The sequence below is a fragment of the Ambystoma mexicanum genome, chromosome 13, assembly GCF_040938575.1.
Source record: "Ambystoma mexicanum isolate Mex_15411 chromosome 13, UKY_AmexF1_1, whole genome shotgun sequence".
NCBI lineage: Eukaryota > Metazoa > Chordata > Amphibia > Caudata > Ambystomatidae > Ambystoma > Ambystoma mexicanum.
The window spans coordinates 3577446-3598187 of NC_090938.1; the positions used below are offsets into that span (position 1 = coordinate 3577446).

The 20742-nt window shown below is 47.8% G+C and overlaps 1 protein-coding gene across 1 annotated transcript in view; it reads right to left on the reverse strand.

The window, feature by feature from the left end:
* The window catches only part of AHCYL1 (adenosylhomocysteinase like 1), a 444591-nt gene that overhangs the window by 23217 nt on the left and 400632 nt on the right, over positions 1-20742 (reverse strand). Inside the window, exons 15-16 of the mRNA XM_069632975.1 lie at positions 6495-6573; positions 2872-2992 (exon numbers count right to left, since the gene is read on the reverse strand). Coding sequence (XP_069489076.1) covers positions 2872-2992; positions 6495-6573 — 200 coding nt within the window. The remainder of the gene's footprint in view (positions 1-2871; positions 2993-6494; positions 6574-20742) is intronic.

Sequence of the window (20742 nt, forward strand, 5' to 3'; positions counted from 1 at the left end):
AAAAACTATCACCCGAGAGCATGAAGGGAATAAGGGACAGCTTCCAGAAGAGGGGGACCCAAGGGTGAACCATTACCACCATAATCGAGAGCAATAGGGAGAGCGGCGGAGGGAGGCTGAGACTCGAGATGGCTTTGCGCCCAGAAGATGGGGACCTAGGGGTGAACCCATCACCCATTGAACATTGGAAACTGAACTTCATTTGTTTGTTATTTTGTTATCATGAGTACATCAGGTCCTTGAAGGCAAGAGACTTTCAAGAGAAACGAGACTTGGCCATCGACGACCCTGATAGCTGAAAGCAGAACTGCCGTCTTGTGCTGGAGAAACTCGAGAGTGTACTGTGCTACAAGATCCTACCTTACCCTCAAAACATGGGAAAGGGAGGCTCAGGCTACTGCATCCTGACATATTATTTGCGAACACTTCCTTCTTTCTCCTGAACATTATCCCACACTCGTTTACATTAGTTGTAAGGATTGGCAATAGGCTTTTCTTAGTATAGGCCCTTTTTATTTGACACAACACCACTAGGACTGCTTTATTTTTCATTTGATGGTCGATGCTTGCTCCTATCTTCGATTTAGGTTTAGATTAGGCATTTTTCCAACCTGCATACGGTTTAATAAATACCCTTGAACTGTGATCACTTGTGTCTGTCTTTACTGTTGCCACCATGAGTTCCTTACACTGTCCACTTAAGTTAGGCTGCAGTGGTGGGGCCGGGCTGTAGGATTGTGTCATTTTGTGGAGGTTTGTATGCACTTTGAGTATAACAGTGGAGTCATCCACGGATACGTAGCCAACGCAGTCTCCAAGTGCTTTCAATAGGAAAAGGACCATCCTGCAGAGGCTTCTCGCCTTGGTCTAGGCAATGTTTTGCTAAAGCCCAAGTCCACCTTCTGGCTACTCTCTTTGCACCGCTTCAATCATCTAATTTTCTAGGACACCCTCATTGATTTCCACTTTCTCCTTCACTACTAGACAGTTCCTCACTATACTACATTCATACCCAGCCAACCTCACATGCTGCCCTCATACACAGCTATGTGAGCCTCACATGCTGCACTCATACACAGCTATGTGAACCTCACATGCTGCACTCATACACAGCTATGTGAGCCTCACATGCTGCACTCATACACAGCTATGTGAACCTCACATGCTGCCCTCATACACAGCTATGTGAACCTCACATGCTGCACTCGTACACAGCTATGTGAACCTCACATGCTGCACTCATACACAGCTATGTGAACCTCACATGCTGCACTCATACACAGCTATGTGAACCTCACATGCTGCACTCATGTGAAGCTCACATGCTGCCTTCATACACAGCTATGTGAACCTCACATGCTGCACTCGTATACAGCTATGTGTACCTGGAATACTACATTCATACACAGCTAAAAACCTCACATGCTGCCCTCATACACAGCTATGTGAACCTCACACGCTGCACTCATACACAGCTATGTGAACCTCACATGCTGCCCTCATACACAGCTATGTGAACCTCACATGCTGCACCTGTGCACAGCTATGTGAACCTCACATGCTGCACTCATACACAGCTATGTGAACCTCACATGCTGCCCTCATACACAGCTATGTGAACCTCACATGCTGCACCTGTGCACAGCTATGTGAACCTCACATGCTGCACTCATACACAGCTATGTGAACCTCACATGCTGCCCTCATACACAGCTTTGTGAACCTCACATGCTGCCCTCATACACAGCTATGTGAACCTCACATGCCGCACTAATACACAGCTATGTGAACCTCACATGCTGCACACAAACATGGCTATGTGTAGCTCACATGCTGCACTCATACACAGCTATTTGTACCTCACATGCTGCCCTCATACACAGCTATGTGAACCTCACATGCTGCCCTCATACACAGCTATGTGAACCTCACATGCTGCACTCGTATACAGCTGTGTACCTGGAATACTACATTCATACACAGCTAAAAACCTCACATGCTGCCCTCATACACAGCTTTGTGAACCTCACATGCTGCCCTCATACACAGCTATGTGAACCTCACATGCCGCACTAATACACAGCTATGTGAACCTCACATGCTGCACACAAACATGGCTATGTGTAGCTCACATGCTGCACTCATACACAGCTATTTGTACCTCACATGCTGCCCTCATACACAGCTATGTGAACCTCACATGCTGCCCTCATACACAGCTATGTTAACCTCACATGCTGCACTCATACAGCCGATTCCCACATACTGTACATGACTATCATCACGACATAATAAACCAGACACCGCTGTGTGATCTTCCCCACATACTGTTCATGACTATCATCACGACATAATAAACCAGACACAGCTGTGTGATCTTCCCCACATACTGTACATAACTATCACGACATATAAACCAGACACCGCTGTGTGATCTTCCCCACATACTGTACATGACTATCATCACGACATAATAAACCAGACACCGCTGTGTGATCTTCCCCACATACTGTTCATGACTATCATCACGACATAATAAACCAGACACAGCTGTGTGATCTTCCCCACATACTGTACATAACTATCACGACATATAAACCAGACACCGCTGTGTGATCTTCCCCACATACTGTTCATGACTATCATCACGACATAATAAACCAGACACAGCTGTGTGATCTTCCCCACATACTGTACATAACTATCACGACATATAAACCAGGCACAGCTGTGTGATCTTCCCCACATATTGTACATGACTATCACGACATATAAACCAGACACCGCTGTGTGATCTTCCCCACATACTGTTCATGACTATCACGACATATAAACCAGACACCGCTGTGTGATCTTCCCCACATACTGCACCTGTAGTAGTTTGGCTTGAAAGGTCCATTCTTGTTAAGTCCCAGATACTTTGCTTGATCATCTGATAACTCTGTGAGATGAGCATCAAAGGAAGGCAGGTGCAAGCTTGCAACATATTCATCTGGTGAAAAACAGCGAGAAGCAGATGGTTTAGCTCAGTACAAGCCCAAATAGGAGTCAAGGCCCCACAACATAATACAACCGTGCACAAATCAGTACGCTGCAGGTCTGTCCAGCCCACGGCACGCCGGGACAAAAAACCATACCATGGCCTTCCCTACAAACTAACACTAGGTCTGTCCAACACTATACACTCTACCAAACACACTGCAGGTTTGCTCAACATACTACAGACTTGCCAATACACTACACTCTACTGCAGGTCTGCCCAGCCCACGGCACGCCGGGACAAAAAAGCCATAACATGGTCTTCCCTACAAACTAACACTAGGTCTGCCCAACACTATACACTTTACCAAACACACTGCAGGCTTGCTCAACATACTACAGACTTGCCAATACACCACACTCTACTGCAGGTCTGTCCAGCCCACGGCACGCCAGGACAAAAAACCATACCATGGTCTTCCTTACAAACTAACACTAGGTCTGCCCAACACTATACACTCTACCAAACACACTGCAGGCTTGCTCAACATACTACAGACTTGCCAATACACTACACTCTACTGCAGGTCTGCCCAGCCCACGGCACGCCGGGACAAAAAAGCCATAACATGGTCTTCCCTACAAACTAACACTAGGTCTGCCCAACACTATACACTTTACCAAACACACTGCAGGCTTGCTCAACATACTACAGACTTGCCAATACACCACACTCTACTGCAGGTCTGTCCAGCCCACGGCACGCCAGGACAAAAAACCATACCATGGTCTTCCTTACAAACTAACACTAGGTCTGCCCAACACTATACACTCTACCAAACACACTGCAGGCTTGCTCAACATACTACAGACTTGCCAATACACTACACTCTACTGCAGGTCTGTCCAGCCCACGGCACGCCGGGACAAAAAACCAGACCATGGTCTTCCGACAAACTAACACTAGGTCTGCCCAACACTATACACTTTAGCAAACACACTGCAGGCTTGCTCAACATACTACAGACGTGCCAATACACTAAAATCTACTGCAGTTCTGTCCAGCCCACGGCACGCCAGGACAAAAAAACCACACCATGGTCTTCACTACATACTAACACTAGGGACCTCATTATAACTATTGCGGAATGGGTTTAACGGCGCCGCTAATGGTGCCGACGCTGTTAAACCCATTCCGCAATATTACGAGGTTCCCTCGTGGGACCCGCTCTGGACGTCTAGTTTTTCCAGACGTCCATAGCGGGTACCGCGAGGGGACCAGGAAGCTAACAACGAGCCCATTCCTAATTACGAATGGGCCCGTTGTTAGATCCCTCCCCATTCCCATTGAGCCCTATGGGGGCTCGAATTGGAATGGAGAAGGACCGGGCCCGGGTTCCCTGAAGGAGGAAATACCGGGCCCTCCATACTCGAAATGGCCCGGTATTTCCCCATTCAGGGAACCCGGACCTGGACACGGTTTTGGAGGCAGCCATGCCCTTATTAAGGGTATGGCAACCTCCAAAGTCGTAATGAGGCCCTAGGTCTGCCCAACACTATACACTGTACCAAACACACTGCAGGCTTGCTGAACATACTACAGACTTGACAATACACTACACTCTACTGCAGGTCTGCCCAGCCCACGGCACGCCGGGACAAAAAACCATACCATGGTCTTCCCTGCAAACTAACACTAGGTCACTGCAGGCTTGCTCAACATACTACAAACTTGCCAATACACTACACTCTACTGCAGGTCTGCCCAGCCCACGGCACGCCGGGACAAAAAACCATACCATGGTCTTCCCTACAAACTAACAGTAGGTCTGCCCAACACTATACACTCTACCAAACACACTGCAGGCTTGCTCAACATACTACAGACTTGACAATACACTACACTCTACAGCAGGTCTGCCCAGCCCACGGCACGCCGGGACAAAAAACCACACCATGGTCTTCACTACAAACTAACACTAGGTCTGCCCAACACTATACACTCTACCAAACACACTGCAGGCTTGCTCAACATACTACAGACTTCACAATACACTACACTCTACTGCAGGTCTTGCAAATACACTATTCCCTAGTTTCTCGCCGTACACACTATTCTCTTGGTCTGTATTTATTTGGACTGATTAGATATTTCCAATAATCCCCCTGTCCTTGGAAATGTAGTTGAATCTGGATCCGCTCCGTGTTTTCTCTCCGTAAGAGGGAGAGGGATTCTGCGTGATGTAGCCCTTATTTGTTTGTTCCTTCCCAATTGTCTAGAAAACGTGTCCTTGTGATATATTTCCAAGTCATTCCTGGCCTCAAGGACTTGGCAATATCACTGTAAAGTAGCTTTGTCACACTTAACACAAGAAAGTAAGATAAAGAATGCTGAGCAAGACCAAAAAGCAAGAACAAATGTTCTGAGCAAGAGAGAAATGCAATAACACTAAGGATCGGGAAAGAAGAAAGCAAGGAAAATAAGATGGCGCAAGAGAGAAAGCTAAGAAAAACAAAGCCAAAGACCAATGAAAAGCAAAGAAAATAAATGAGCAAGAGAGAAAGGAAAGCAACGAAAAGGCAGGTAGGAGGAAACAAGGGCTCTGCTGGGGCAGAGAAGTGAGAAAATCACCAAGCCAGAGGAAAATGTAAGAAAAAAACAGAAGAGAGAAAATCAAGATAACAAGACTGAGCATGAAAGACCAGCAACAAAAGCAATGTTGAGCAGGAGAAAAAACCAGATCAACGGATATGCAGGATATGCAGGGGAAAAAGCAGAGAGCACGCCCACCAAGAGAAAAGCAAGAAAAACAATGCTCAGCAAGAGAAAGCACCAAGAGCAGACCCCTCTCTACGGTAGTCACTGTAAAGGGAACCATGTCTGTTGCTGCTTCAGCATTGGAATGCCAATGTGATCCCATCAGTGCATGTAGTGGCCTCGCCATGGGGCGCCAAAGTGCAGTAGGCACCAGCGGTGTGCACCAGCAGTGTGCACCAGAGGAGGCGCCGAAGAAAGCAGCGTAGAAGATAGTGAGGAGCTACAAGGTGGCAGCGAGGAGGAGTCTGGGAACCCTCCCACAAAAGGGATCATGGAGCCGGCGTTCCATATGCCGGGATCCTGGGGTGTGGGTAAGGGAGCGATGCATGGGCGATGGAGAGAGGAATGAGGAATAGGGCCGGTAATGGAAGTGGCACAGGTGAGAAGTGGGCAGAGCCCACAATGATTCCTTATGGGAATTCCGGAGGCACATGCACGCCCTCAGCACTGTGCATTGCTTGGCCAGAAACCTTGTTAAATTGCTATGAGAGGGCATGCCTTCTGTGATGAGGAGTATATTGCAATTGTGATACACATTCTAGACCACAAAATCCCCAGAAATCACCTAAGAACATGGGTACAATTCTACCAAGTCCCTCTATGCACTTTCAAAGAGTCCCAACTTATATACAAGTGTCTGATTCAAATATGTTAGTGCCCAGAGCTCTATCCCTACCTGCCCAGTTCTCATACTCACCCATTTTCTTAGGCAACAGGTACACATCCTGCTTATAGCGTCCATCAGGGGCGTTGTAAAGTTCTATCAGCGCCAGTGCCTGCACAAAAAGAGACCACTGTGTTATGCAGAGGGAGGGCACATCACTGAAGCTTTGTGTAAAGGGACTTGACACAACATGAAAAGCACAAGGTCACCCATCACTTCACAAGGACGATAGACAACATGAAGAGCACAGAGCACACATTTACTGTGTGAACCTGGTGGTTTCAGAATTCACAACAAAATCAGTGCATGAAGGGGAGCTGCAAACACATTATATAAGTGCTTCTTGCAAGGAAGACATGGTACCAAGAATAGACAGACACAAGTGATCACAGTTCAAGGGTGTTTTATTAAACTGTATAGGTAGGTTGGAAAAACACCTAATCTAAACCTAAATCTAAGATGGGAGCAAGCTACGACCATCAAATAATAATGAGGCAGTCCTAGTGGCCTTGTGTCAAATAAAAGGCCCTACACTAAAAAAAAACCTATTGCCAATCCTTACGCTAAATACAAAGAGAGTGTGGGATAGGGTTCACAAGAAAGAAAGAAATGTTCACAAATGATAAGTCAGGATGTGTTAGCTGGGGGTCTCCCTTCCCCACGTTTTGAACACGAGGGGCACATGCTCGAGCTTTCCCAGCACGAGACGATAGTTCTGCTTAACGTATCAGGACCTTCGGTGGTTAAGTCTCTTTTCTACAAAAAGTATTTTGCTCCAAGGACCTGATGGCTTCCAAAAATAACAAACAAAAGAAGTTCTGTTCCAAATGTACATTGGGTGATGGTCTCACCCCTGGGTCCCCCTCTTATGGGCGCAGACCGCTCAAACAGTTCTTATCAATATCAGGATCTTCGGCGGTTGTCTCTACTGCTTACGAGGACCTGATTGATTCAAAATGACAAACAAAAAGTTATTTTGGATTGCACTTGAGGTGATGATTCTTCGCCCCTGGGTCCCCCTCTTTCGGGTGCAGACCCCTCTTGAATATCAGCCTCCCTCTCGTCGGGTTCACTCTGGCTTTTTATTCCATGTGTCGCTGGGTGATGACTTTTCACCCCTGGATCCCCTTCTGCCGGGCTCAGAGCCTTCTCCACTGTTTGCCTCCCTCTATCGGGTACACTATGGCAATTATCCATTGAACATTATTTTCTCAAGTGCCGGGGGTGGGGACACTCCGCTTTCCCTGGTCTTTCTTGATGTCCTGTTTGCTGAGTGCCAAGGAGGACAATCCACTTCCTTTGGTCTTTCTTTCTTTTGGGATCTCCTTCTGCCGGGCTCGGACCCAAGTGCCAAGGGGGACAATCCACTTCCCCTAGTCTTCCTGGCCTCCCTCGATCGGCTCAGGCCTTTCCGAACAACTTCACCTTTGACACTCACAAATCTTAATGTCTTTTTAAACAGTTTACCATGGACATCCCTCTGCCGGGGTTCACTTTTGTCAACACACAGTTTCTTGGAACTTTAGACTTTGCCGCTCTTTATTGGCATCCCTCTGCTGGATTCACTCTTGCCATTTCACAATTCCTTTTACTTTCTTCTGATGCAGGATTTACTTCCATTGTATTCTTAATGGTTTGTCGGTCAAAGACTTTCGACTGTACAGGGATTTTGCTAGACCCCTGTATGACCACTTTGGCCTTCGCGGCTCCCCTAGGGCATTCTGGTATCAGTAGTTTCATTCAATGCGTGATTAACCAGAGTCTCTCGAGTGAGCACCCACGTGGTGCCGGACTCCTCTGCAGCTGCTCTTCTCCTAACAATTTATAGTTCTTTGAACTTTCCTCAATGTGCCACTTTGCGTCTTTCATTCAACACAGTTCTGTTTCTTTATCAGTTCCCCTTCGACTCACTGGCTGTGATGAACCTCTTGGCTTTTCCGAATATCTGGAGTTAAGGGCGCTATCACGGTAGGAGACGTCTCCCTCTGTCCTGCTTATCAGCGTAGGCATGCTCCATGTACTGTTGACATCTGCTGCAACACACTTGGGCTATTGTTCGCGGCCTTAAGTTTCCGTCTGTGAGGGTTCGCAGATCTGGGTCGGAAAGGGAAAGTTTGTTTCTCTCCTTGCCGCCCGTTTGGTTCTCGCTGCATTTCTCCTCCTCTTGAACTGCTGTGCATGGATAGCTCTCTCGTCGTACTGTATGCCTTGCTCTTCTTGTGCTCTTGTGCTCCACCTTTTATCCCTGTGGGGAAAGGAAAGGGCCATCAGGTATGTGCGGTTCTGGTTAATTGCCTGACTTTGCCTGACCCTTGGGTTGGGACATGTCAGGTAAACGGCTTTAGGGTTAGTCCGTTGTCTTTCGTGGTGAGCAAAAGTGGTTATGTTGGAAAGGGGGGGTTGCCGCTCTTTTTCCCACTTAGCAAGCCACGACCACCTGGTGCCTTTCTGGTTTCCGCTCTTTTTCCCTGCTTAAGGAGCCCTCCAGCCTCTTTTCCTTTGCAGATGGGGAGCAGGTGCAAGTGGATCTTGGTCACCTGGCCTAAGCCCCGCCTACCTGATGCCTTCCTGGTTGCCTCTCTTTTCCCTACTTAGCAAGCCCCGCCCACCTTGTGCCTTCTTGGTTGCCGCTCTTTTTCCCTACTTAAGGAGCCCTCCAGCCTCTTTTCCTTTGCAGATGCGGAGCAGGTGCAAGTGGATCTTGGTCATCTGGCCTAAACCCCGCCCACCTGGTGCCTTCCTGGTTGCTGCTCTTTTTCCCCACTTAGCAAGCCTCGCCCACCTGGTGCCTTCCTGGTTGCCGCTCTTTTCCCCTACTTAAGGAGCCCTCCGGCCTCTTTTCCTTTGCAGATGCGGAGCAGGTGCAAGTGGATCTTGGTCATCTGGCCTAAACCCCGCCCACCTGGTGCCTTCCTGGTTGCTGCTCTTTTTCCCCACTTAGCAAGCCCCGCCCACCTGGTGCCTTCCTGGTTGCTGCTCTTTTTCCCTACTCAAGGAGCCCGCCAGCCTCTTTTCCTTTGCAGATGCGGAGCAGGTGCAAGTGGATCTTGGTCCCCTGGCCTAAGCCCCGCCCACCTGGTGCCTTCCTGGTTGCTGCTCTTGGTGCCTTCCTAATTGCCCCTCTTTTTCCCCACTTAGCAAGCCCCACCCACCTGTTGCCTTCCTGGTTGCCGCTCTTTTTCCCTACTGAACGAGCCCTCCAGCCTCTTTTCCTTTGCAGATGGGAGAAGGAGCAAGTGGATCTTGGCCACCTGACCTAAGCCCCATCCACCTGGTGCCTTCCTGGTTGCTGCTCTTTTCTCCACTTAGCAAGCCCCGCTCACCTTGTGCCTTCTTGGTTGCCACACTTTTTTCCTACTTAAGGAGCCCTCCAGCCTCTTTTCCTTTGCAGATGGGGAGCAGGTGCAAGTGGATCTTGGTCAACTGGCCTAAGCCCCACCCACCTGGTGCCTTCCTGGTTGCCGCTCTTTTTCCCCACTTAGCAATTCCCGGCCACCTGGTGCCTTCCTGGTTGCTGCTCTTTTTCCCTACTTAAGGAGCCCTCTGGCCTCTTTTCCTTTGCAGATGGGGAGCAGGTGCAAGTGGATCTTGTTTACCTGGTCTAAGCCCCACCCACCTGGTGCCTTCCTGGTTGCCACTCTTTTCCCCACTTAGCAAGCCCCACCCACCTGGTGCCTTCCTGGTTGCCGCTCTTTTTCCCTACTTAAGGAGCCCTCTGGCCTCTTTTCCTTTGCAGATGGGAGAAGGAGCAAGTGGATCTTGGCCACCTGACCTAAGCCCCATCCACCTGGTGCCTTCCTGGTTGCTGCTCTTTTCTCCACTTAGCAAGCCCCGCCCACCTTGTGCCTTCTTGGTTGCCACACTTTTTTCCTACTTAAGGAGCCCTCCAGCCTCTTTTCCTTTGCAGATGGGGAGCAGGTGCAAGTGGATCTTGCTCACTTGGCCTACACCCCGCCCACCTGGTGCCTTCCTGGTTGCCGCTCTTTTTCCCCACTTAGCAAGTCCCGCCCACCTGGTGCCTTCCTGGTTGCCACTCTTTTTCCCTACTTAAGGAGCCCTCTGGCCTCTTTTCCTTTGCAGATGGGGAGCAGGTGCAAGTGGATCTTGTTTACCTGGTCTAAGCCCCACCCACCTGTTGCCTTCCTGGTTGCCACTCTTTTCACCACTTAGCAAGCCCCGCCCACCTGGCGCCTTCCTGGTTGCCACTCTTTTTCCCTACTTAAGGAGCCCTCCAGCCTCTTTTCCTTTGCAGATGGGAAGCAGGTGCAAGTGGATCTTGCTCACCTGGCCTACACCCCGCCCACCTGGTGCCTTCCTGGTTGCCACTCTTTTCCCCACTTAGCAAGCCCCACCCACCTGGTGCCTTCCTGCATGCCGCTCTTTTTCCCTACTTAAGGAGCCCTCCAGCCTCTTTCCCTTTGCAGATGGGGAGCATGTGCAAGTGGATCTTGGTCACCTGGCCTAAGCCCCGCCCACCTGGTGCCTTCCTGATTGCCGCTCTTGATGCCTTCCTGGTTGCCGCTCTTTTTCCCCACTTAGCAAGCCCCGCCCACCTGGTGCCTTCCTGTTGCTGCTCTTTTTCCCTACTTAAGCAGCCCTCCAGCCTCTTTTCCTTTGCAGATGTGGAGCAGGTGCAAGTGTCTCTTGGTCACTTGGCCTAAGCCCCGCCCACCTGGTGCCTTCCTGGTTCCTGCTCTTGGTGCCTTCCTGGTTGTCACTCTTTTCCCCACTTAGCAAGGCCCACCCACCTGGTGCCTTCCTGGTTGCCACTCTTCTTCCCACTTAGCAAACCCCGCCCACCTTGTGCTTTCCTGGTTGCCGCTCTTTTTCCCTACTTAAGGAGCCCTATAGCCTCTTTTCCTTTGCAGATGGGGAGCAGGTGCAAGTGGATCTTGGTCAACTGGCCTAAGCCCTGCCACCTGGTGCCTTTCTGGTTGCTGCTCTTTTCCCCACTTAGGAAGCCCTGCCCACCTGGTGCCTTCCTGGTTACTGCTTGTTTTCCCCACTTAGCAAGCCCCACCCACATGGTGCCTTCCTGATTGCCGCTCTTGATGCCTTCCTGGTTGCCGCTCTTTTTCCCCACTTAGCAAGCCCCGCCCACCTGGTGCCTTCCTGTTGCTGCTCTTTTTCCCTACTTAAGCAGCCCTCCAGCCTCTTTTCCTTTGCAGATGTGGAGCAGGTGGAAGTGTCTCTTGGTCACTTGGCCTAAGCCCCGCCCACCTGGTGCCTTCCTGGTTCCTGCTCTTGGTGCCTTCCTGGTTGTCACTCTTTTCCCCACTTAGCAAGCCCCACCCACCTGGTGCCTTCCTGGTTGCCACTCTTTTTCCCACTTAGCAAACCCCGCCCACCTTGTGCTTTCCTGGTTGCCGCTCTTTTTCCCTACTTAAGGAGCCCTATAGCCTCTTTTCCTTTGCAGATGGGGAGCAGGTGCAAGTGGATCTTGGTCAACTGGCCTAAGCCCTGCCACCTGGTGCCTTTCTGGTTGCTGCTCTTTTCCCCACTTAGGAAGCCCTGCCCACCTGGTGCCTTCCTGGTTACTGCTCGTTTTCCCCACTTAGCAAGCCCCACCCACATGGTGCCTTCCTGGTTGCGCTCTTCTTCCCTCCTTAAGGAGCCCTACAGCCTCTTTTCCTTTGCAGATGGGAAGCAGGTACAAGTGGATCTTGGTCACCTGGCCTAAGCACCGCCCACCTTCTTAGCCCTGCCTCTTCCTTCCTGCTCTTAACTCTTAGATCAAGGGCGTGTCTCGCCGGGGTGACCGAAGCCAAGGGCAGTCGAAGAAAAGGGCAATTTTTTTTTGGACCAGGAGGATCCAGGGCCCGAACCCCTGCTCAGACAGCAGGTAAGCATGCACCAATATGTGTTTACGCCCTCTGTCTCCACAGGCCATCCCCACCCCTCTGGTCCCCCCTTGATGTTCCCTTGTGCCACCCCCTGCTTCTCGCACACAGGTGTTGCCTGTTTTGCTTGATTCTTCTACCCTGCTCCCCCCCTCTCCAGCCTACTTCTGCAGCCTACTTCTGCAGGAATCTGTCCTGACACATTCTGGTTTCATTGGTCTTGCGGCCAATGCTGGATTTGACTTTTATGGACTTCACTGATTCACAGTGGGTCACCCTTGCTCATGGTGGCCCTGAATCATGGTGTTGCCATCTTCATCTTGTATCCAGGCTTGCAATATTATGTGCAACTAGTGACTTCTGCAATTGTATTCGCTCTCCCCTCTTTTTGACTGCTTACTCTCTGTTCTCTCCTCCTCTCCCTTTCTTCCTTTTCCTATCTCCTCCCTTCCTCCCCTTGCTTTCTTCTATGCACTTACTCTATCAGAATTGTCCCTGCACCTAGTATGATAGCAACCTTGTCTGTCTCCTCCCTTCTCCACTTACTTGTTTATTCCCTCCAACCCCTCCAACACTATCTGAAATCTCATCAGGCCTAGTACAATAGTCGCTTGTTTTGTTCCTCCCCTACCCTTTCTGCACCCTTCTCCCTCACCTTTTGTTTTCCTCCGGCTCTACCAGAAATGTTGTCAGGCCTAGTACGGTGTTCCTATATGTCGTCAGGCCGAGTATGATAGTTAATTTCACATCATTACTGCTCATGGCCTGTAAGAATGTCATGGTATTTTCCCTTGTTACCTCCTTTGCCTTGAAGCGCTTTGAAACACATTGGGCCTCATTACGAGGTAGGTAAGGACACCGGTGCCGGTAATCCCTTACCATCCTATTCCGACGTTCCTTAGCGGGTCCCTTCCTTAACGCCTGGTTTTACCAGGCGTTATGGAAGGGACCCGTTAAGGGACTTCAGAGCTAATAACGGTACCGCAAATTGCGGTACCGTTATTAGCTCCATCCCCATTCCCATTGAGCCCTATGGGGGCTCGAATGGGAATTAGTTCCCGGAATGGGGACTTACCGGGTCCTCCAAGGTTGGAATGACCCGGTATGTCCCTATTTCGGGAACCCGGACCCGGAATGCGGTAAGGGGGTAGCCATGGCTACCTCCTACCTCGTAATGAGGCCCATTGTGTATAGGCGCTATATAAATAAACAATCATATCATATCATATAATCAAAATATAAAGAAAAATCGAACAACAAGTGTTCTCCAAGGAGAACCCCTTGGATCCAGAGGGTGGGTCTCTTCCCCTGGATGATTAGGTAGGATGGCAAAAATGTCTCTTTATCCAACAGTACTTTTGGTTCTTTATACTGGATTCAGAATGTTCTGGCTCAAACAATTCATTCCTTGAAATCCAATACTTCCTTGGTTTCCTGTACTGTATTCACAAAGTTCTTCTTCATATGATAAATTCCACCATTAACTTTCTTTAACTTCTCTTGTACTTTGGCAGTGTCATGAGGGCTGGAGGCTGGAAGCTTTGGTCCCGATGGAAGCACCATTAAACTACACATTACGGCACCTCCAGCGCCGTTCTAGTAGTTACGTTTTGGGAGCATTCATAACGAGGTTAGCCACGCCCCCTCAGTGCGTTGCAACTATCTTCGTTTCCTCGCTCCACTGTAGTCGTATACTTCAGTGCTCCTAGCGTTCTCCAGCCTCAGTTTCCTCTTTCCTTCTGCATTGCCTTCCCTTCTGATTCTTACCTACTTGTCCTCCTGACTTTCGCTCCGGTATTTGTCTGCCATCTTTACCGTCTTACCGTCTCCTATTCCCCCCCCCCCTTGCCCTTTCTCCTACACCTGGTATTTCACGAGTTCCGGTGTTTTTTTTACCTTTCTAACGGCTCGGTGAGTTTTCTCCGTAGAGATTGGGGGATCCTTTCTCTTAGCCCATTTCCCTCCTCATTCTTTCTTTTACTGTCGTACTTTCACTGTTATTTTTGCTCCATCTGTTCGCCTACCTGAAGCCCTTCCTCCTTAGCTTCCTGTGTCACTGGCTTACCTTACATCTGGATACCGGGTGGTTGGTGAGGGCTTCCCCTCCTGGTTATACAGTCTACATACTGGGGAAACTCCTGCCCAGCCTCTACTACGGAACATTCTAGGAAATCTCAGACTCAGCCTTTGCTTAAGTACAGTTTGCGGAATCTCAAGACCAAGACTTTGGACACTCCTCCTCTTTCGGTTTCGGAATTGAATGCTACTGGGGTTTTTTATGCCGCTGGCTTTTTCCCCATATAGGGCTGTAGAGGGAAGGTGCCATATATTATTGCAGTCTGTTTTCTAATAGCAACCATTGTGGCGCATTCCCGAAACAGACCCTATCTCTTCTCAAAAAAAGGATATTCCAAAGAGACAACAGAACTACCCGGATTGGAATTATCCTCCAGTGAATCAGACACCGAGATACAGGTGAGCTCCACTCTTGACAGGCAGATTGCCTGGTGTATTCCTCTACCAGGAATCCTTTTATGGGCTCTTCACATCTGCTGGTGTACTCCGCTGCCAGGTATCATCCCACAGTTTTAAGGTTTTTATACAATTTCAAAAGGCTTGGTATATTTGGTTGCCTGGACTTCTTTTATGGACTTCTTAGATCCCCTGGTATACCTCTCTGCCAGGTATCTTGCTACAATGTTAGAGGCAGTATGCAACTTTGGTGGATTGCCTGGTATACTCCTCTGCCAAGAATCCTTTTGTGAGTTGTTCAGATACCCTGGTATACTCCCCTGCCAGGAATCCTCTAGTGGGTTCTTCTGATCCACTGGTATACTTCCCTGCCACGTATCTTTCCCCAAATGTCAACTTCCTGGTGTATTCCTTTTACCAGGACTTCTTACTGGTTTCACTGTCCTTTTCACCATGCCACAGCTGCATCAACTTTGTTGTGTTTCAATATGTTTACTTAGGGTAACACTTGCTCCAGCTTTCCCGCACATTGACATTTCGTGCATAGGAATTTGTTCATGTTTTGTTGCTGCACTTTATCGTGTCGGCATTCAAGTAATCTTTCTTTTGGGCATTGCTTTAACATTGGGTCCTGTCTGTATTTAAACCGTCTTTGAGTATTGACCATAATGATTTTTACAGTAAGGGGGATTTGTGGCATGACAACAAGCCACCAAGAACTTGGGTATTATAAGGTCTTCTTCTGGGGGAAGGGGAGAATACTGCATCTCGTCTGATGGAGCCGCCACTTCCCCCCGACCGCTGTCTCCTCTCATGTGATCCTCCCTCATATATTTGCACCCATGGTCAGGATCAGGTAGCGACTACGATCACCTGGCCTCATGGAAGGGGATCGCTGCCGGAATCAGTGATGACTCCACTGGATTCATCACAGACTGTAGTGCATTTCTGGGTCTCTCTTGTCCTAACTTGTATTTGCAGTGGATCCAGACCCCCAGGTGGGGGCGCAGGGGGTCATATATTGAGACTTTGAACTTTCCTGCCAATTAGTCATTTTTCTTAAAAGGCAATGAAATGTCTAAGTGCCCAAATGTAAGTCATCTGCCTGCTGGAGGGGGCTAAGTGGGGGTGACAAGGGGATCCTTCCTTTAACACCCCCGAATCCATCATCCAAAGGCTCGAAGAGACACCCAGCCTCCTGAGTCACATCACTAAAATCCCCCTTCCACACGCTGGACCGGATCCTCAAAAAGCAATGCAAATCAAAGGAACGCAGGAAATGCCCTGGTTTCATCAGAAATGCTCAGGTCTCATTCACAAAGATGACCTGAGCATTCAGGAGGCACTGAACCGTGGCGCAAAGAGGGACTGTTCATAAAGGGCCCCGTCTCTGTGAAAGTATCCAAAAATAATTGGGGCATGGAAATGCACATATGACAGCCGCGATTTAAACCACGGTTGTCACACTTAAAAAAAATACATCATGACAGGATCAAACAAGAGGATTTTGCAAAACACAAGCTTCTTTATGGAGACTTTCATTGGCTTTTTCCATAGGGGGCACTCGGTCTAGGCGCAGCTTTCGGAACACACGCTTCACCCATCACCGGTAACACAACCTATACCCCTTCTTGACTGCTATTTATCAACAATTGTCCACTGCTTTCCTTTATCAATGACGCTTGTCTCTTTCCTCAGTGTCACACTCTTTCAACACTTTCCTGTGGCTTGCTTGGCTACCCGGCACTTTATTACACCTTCTGTACTCTTCTGGCTCTTACCAATACAGGTCTTCCCTTAACCTGCAGTTCCTTGAACTCTTTTAACTTTGCCCAATAATTGTTTTTTTCTCTCATACCCTTCTTGGTAGTCTCTTGGCTTTGCCAACACTTATGGCTCAAACAATTAATTCCGTGGTATCTGCTACTTGCACTACTCTTGCACTACTCTGCTTTCATTTTACTCACAAGTACCCTCACTTTGAACACGCCCCGCCTGCCGCCATAAATTCACTCTACTCCAGCGCACTCGCGCTGCGCACCGCGAAGGACTGACAAGGACTGTTTGCTGTGCTGGTCTCTTGTCGAGGAGCTCTGCGCTTCGTTTTTGCACGGCCATCGTGCATTGGTGGACTTTCCTTCTTTGTGCCTCGCCTCTCCTGACTTTGTGCTGCCGTGAGAACAGGAGGAAGTCTTGCGCTGCGACACCGTTGTGCCTGACCTACTTCACGTCAGGAAACAGGTGCTTTGAATTGGGCTTCCCTCACTTTGAACACGCCCCGCCTGCCGCCATAAATTCACTCTACTCCAGCGCACTCGCGCTGCGCACCGCGAAGGACTGACAAGGACTGTTTGCTGTTTGCGGTGCGCGACGCGCTGCAAATGGCGGGCGGTTGCTTTTAAATTGTTAATCAAGTGTATTGGTAAGCCCTATTTTTCTTTAGTATTCTGTCCCTTTATTGACAGTTTAATTCACACTTACCTATGGCTGTGTTTTTAGAACGCAACCTCTAAATAAAACAAAAAAAAAAAAAAAAAAATATAAAAAGAAAAAAAAACACATCACTCTCTTCTTGTGAATTGTTAATGTTGTGATGGTATTATAGGTGACGTGTCAGACGCCAATCAACCACTAATTTATGGATTCTTCTTTAGTCATTTTAAGGAATGGGAAACGATTGCGGGAATCCAATATAAAATCTGGTCTCAAATCTATCTCAAAATCAAAAATGGAAGTAGTTGGGGTATCAGAAACTTGTATACAGTCTGAGCCTCTTGCTGACAGACAAACGACGTCTATTTCCAATCCTGTAGAACTGCTTTCTGAACAACACACAAGCATGGAAGGCTTTGTTCCTTCACTTGAACTACAAATGCATACACCTTTCACTCTACAAACTGCTAATGACATAGATACCCAAGCTAATGTCTTTCTCGGGGGGATGGATAATGGCCCTATGCCTATCTCAGACACTTCTATGCTCGCTCCTGGTATAATCTCGGCCTTAGAAAGGCGAATTAGTCTCTCTCTCGGCCCTTCTACTCCTGTATCAGCTTTTTGCGGAGCGAGGGAACATGTCCATTTTCATCAGACGCCATGTCCGTCCTCTGCGCCTTTTAATCACCCCTCTTCATCCAGAAGTCACTCACGCGAAATGTTCGCGCTGAGCAAAACGAGAAGCTCCCCCACTTTTGAACCTCAATCTCTCATAAACCCACAATACGAGAATACTGGATTCTCTGATCCTTTGAATAATCACTTACCACATGTGCCCTCCCTTGATCCTATTGCTCCCTATTCTCCTATATCCTCAATATCGAACAATGAAAATTCTTCACATTTACTGGAGCGTGAATTACATTCCTTTCCTGTACTAACCCGCATTTTAAATTTATTGGACAAGGGACATGAACTCACACACGTGTTATTAAAGGATATAAAAGAATCTATTCTTGACAATTCGATTAAACTAGCAAAAATCGAAGGGTTTATGTTAGCCCAGGAATCTTGTCATAAGTTTCATACTGCTTGTCCTGAACGTATGGCTGAGCTTGTAAAGAGAGGCTTGCCTGCCAACCTGGCAATACAGGCTTCAATATCACAAAGTACACAAACAACCGAGATTACATATTTGTTAAATGGCATGGCCACCACCTTTGCTAATGCCACTGCTGGAGTTAGTTTGCCTGCAACTTCTACTTCTGGTCCAACTCCAATGGACATAGCAGAGGTGGCGAAACTTCAGCATGAGAGAATATCACAAATTGAACAGCTGCTATATAGATCAGAGCTGTTCTCAGCTGACCTTCTTAACAATGATTTAAAGGCTCAGGCTGCTACTGCGGATGAGCAGGCTCCAGATAGTCCCTCAGCGCTTACAAACTTACTTGAGGATTCCATCTTGACCTCGACCGATCTGACTGAGATGCCATCAAATATTTATCATCCCTCTCGGAGGATAAAAAAATCCTATCAGAGAGCATTGAAACGAAGAAATAAAGCAAAGAAACACGATGCCGCCATTGCGAACGGTGGCAGTGCAGCCATCTCTTTACAGGCGTCAGCCAAAAATTGCACTCACGGGGATTTATCACTAAATACTTCACAAATTGGAAGCGAAGATTTTCGTTTTAATTCTAGCCAACTGAACGAAGAAAGCTTAATGGCGTTACAAATAAATTCCTCCAAAAAAGCCAAAAAAAAAGCAAAGAAAGGAATGTGTTCAAATTCTCTTAAACCCATTAGTGAGAATGCATTAGAAGATCTTACTCAAGCTGATGAATTAGTGGCCTGTGGAGATGCTGTAAGTTCCACCACATTAGTTCAGGCAAATCTCAATACTTTCTTTCCCCTGATTGCAAACAAAAAAACGTCGGGCTGTAGTGAGACTAGCAATATTAAGAAAGAAGCACTAGTATACATTACTCCAACTACTATGAATGTTCCAGCAATGTTTCCTCAACCCATGTCCACGACGCAATTGCAAGAACCACAATCCTCTCTCCCGCAGAACACTGATATTCAAATGCTCCCTCCAACTGTGTTGACAGCCTCTAATAATTCCAGTGGAGTGGCTCTAGCAATGCAAGCTGATTCACCTTTTGCCATTGCCATCTCCTCAGAGGTTACCCCAGTAGTGGCTGCATTTCCTTCTATGGAGGCGAGCATGACCTGTCGAGAGCCCATTGCTGAACATACCTCGGCTGTCGCACAGGTCATAGTTAATCGTGATCTGCGCTCCTTCAATGAAATCCCTGAAGAGACGCAGACCTTGATCGGCTGGTCCAGTAATCAACAAATCAACGGAGTGGCGCCCATCAATTGTTCATTCTTGATGAACACCATATATAAAATCCCTCCGTTGCGTAATTTAATCTCCCAAGACATTGAATGGATAAAGTTACCCTTAATCAACAATAACCGCATGCTTTGCAAGGTGATTTCGCCCATTATTGCAAAGCTAATTTGGGAGCATAAATTGGACCTAGCTTTCTTGGGATTGGAACTACAAGCATTTTCTTCTTTCGAAAAAGCAACGCAATTCTTGGAATTCATTCCCCCACCTACTCCGTCTAAATGTAATGCCCTGACTAACTCGGCCCTTACACCTTTTGAGAATGAAAAAAATTTAGTTCAGCTTGCCTCCCTTACTTCGGCTCTGAATGGACTTCTGGGAATTTTGCCGCTTTCTCAGCAGCCCTTACAAACAATGAGCACGTCTGCGGCAGTCTCATCATAATGTAACAAGCTTATTGTTCAATCCTGGAATTGCTGCGGCTTAAACAATCTTCTCACATGGTTTACAAATAGAAAACTGAACGCTCTTCCTTCTATTTTATTTTTGCAAGAAACCATGTGCTGTAAAGAATTTTGTTTTGATGGATTCACAGCTATTCATAATACCGCACACCAGCCACCGACTGGTCGGCCAGTTGGAGGCATTTCCATTCTTCTCAATAATGATCTTGTCTTTGTAATAAACTCTAAGCTGTGCTCTCAATTATTTGTAATGACAAATATCGACATTGACATTTCTGGGCCAAAAAAGGTGATGTTGATCTCCATTTATTGGAACCCCGCTAAGCTTCCCATTGATGAAGCAATTCATATTTTAAATGAATTACTAACAAAAACTTTTTGTAACTATCCAGCGACAGAAGTGCTGATTTGTGGCGACTTTAATGCTTATTTATTCGCATCTCAACAAGTTTATCCTTCTCACATAGCCTCTCAGCACTTCAAAACAGCACATGCAAATGGATTAAAATGGGCCCAATTTTTTTGGTCTTGGGATCTAATAATTGTAGATCCTTTACTCCCTCAAACTTTTCTAACTTGGCATAGGGGAACGGCTTGTTCGACTATTGATTATGTGGTTGTCTCCCAGGGTTTAGCGGGCATTATTGGTCCAATCACTTCGTTCTTTCCCGCATACGGCGATCATGCCATATTACAGTGTATCATTCTTG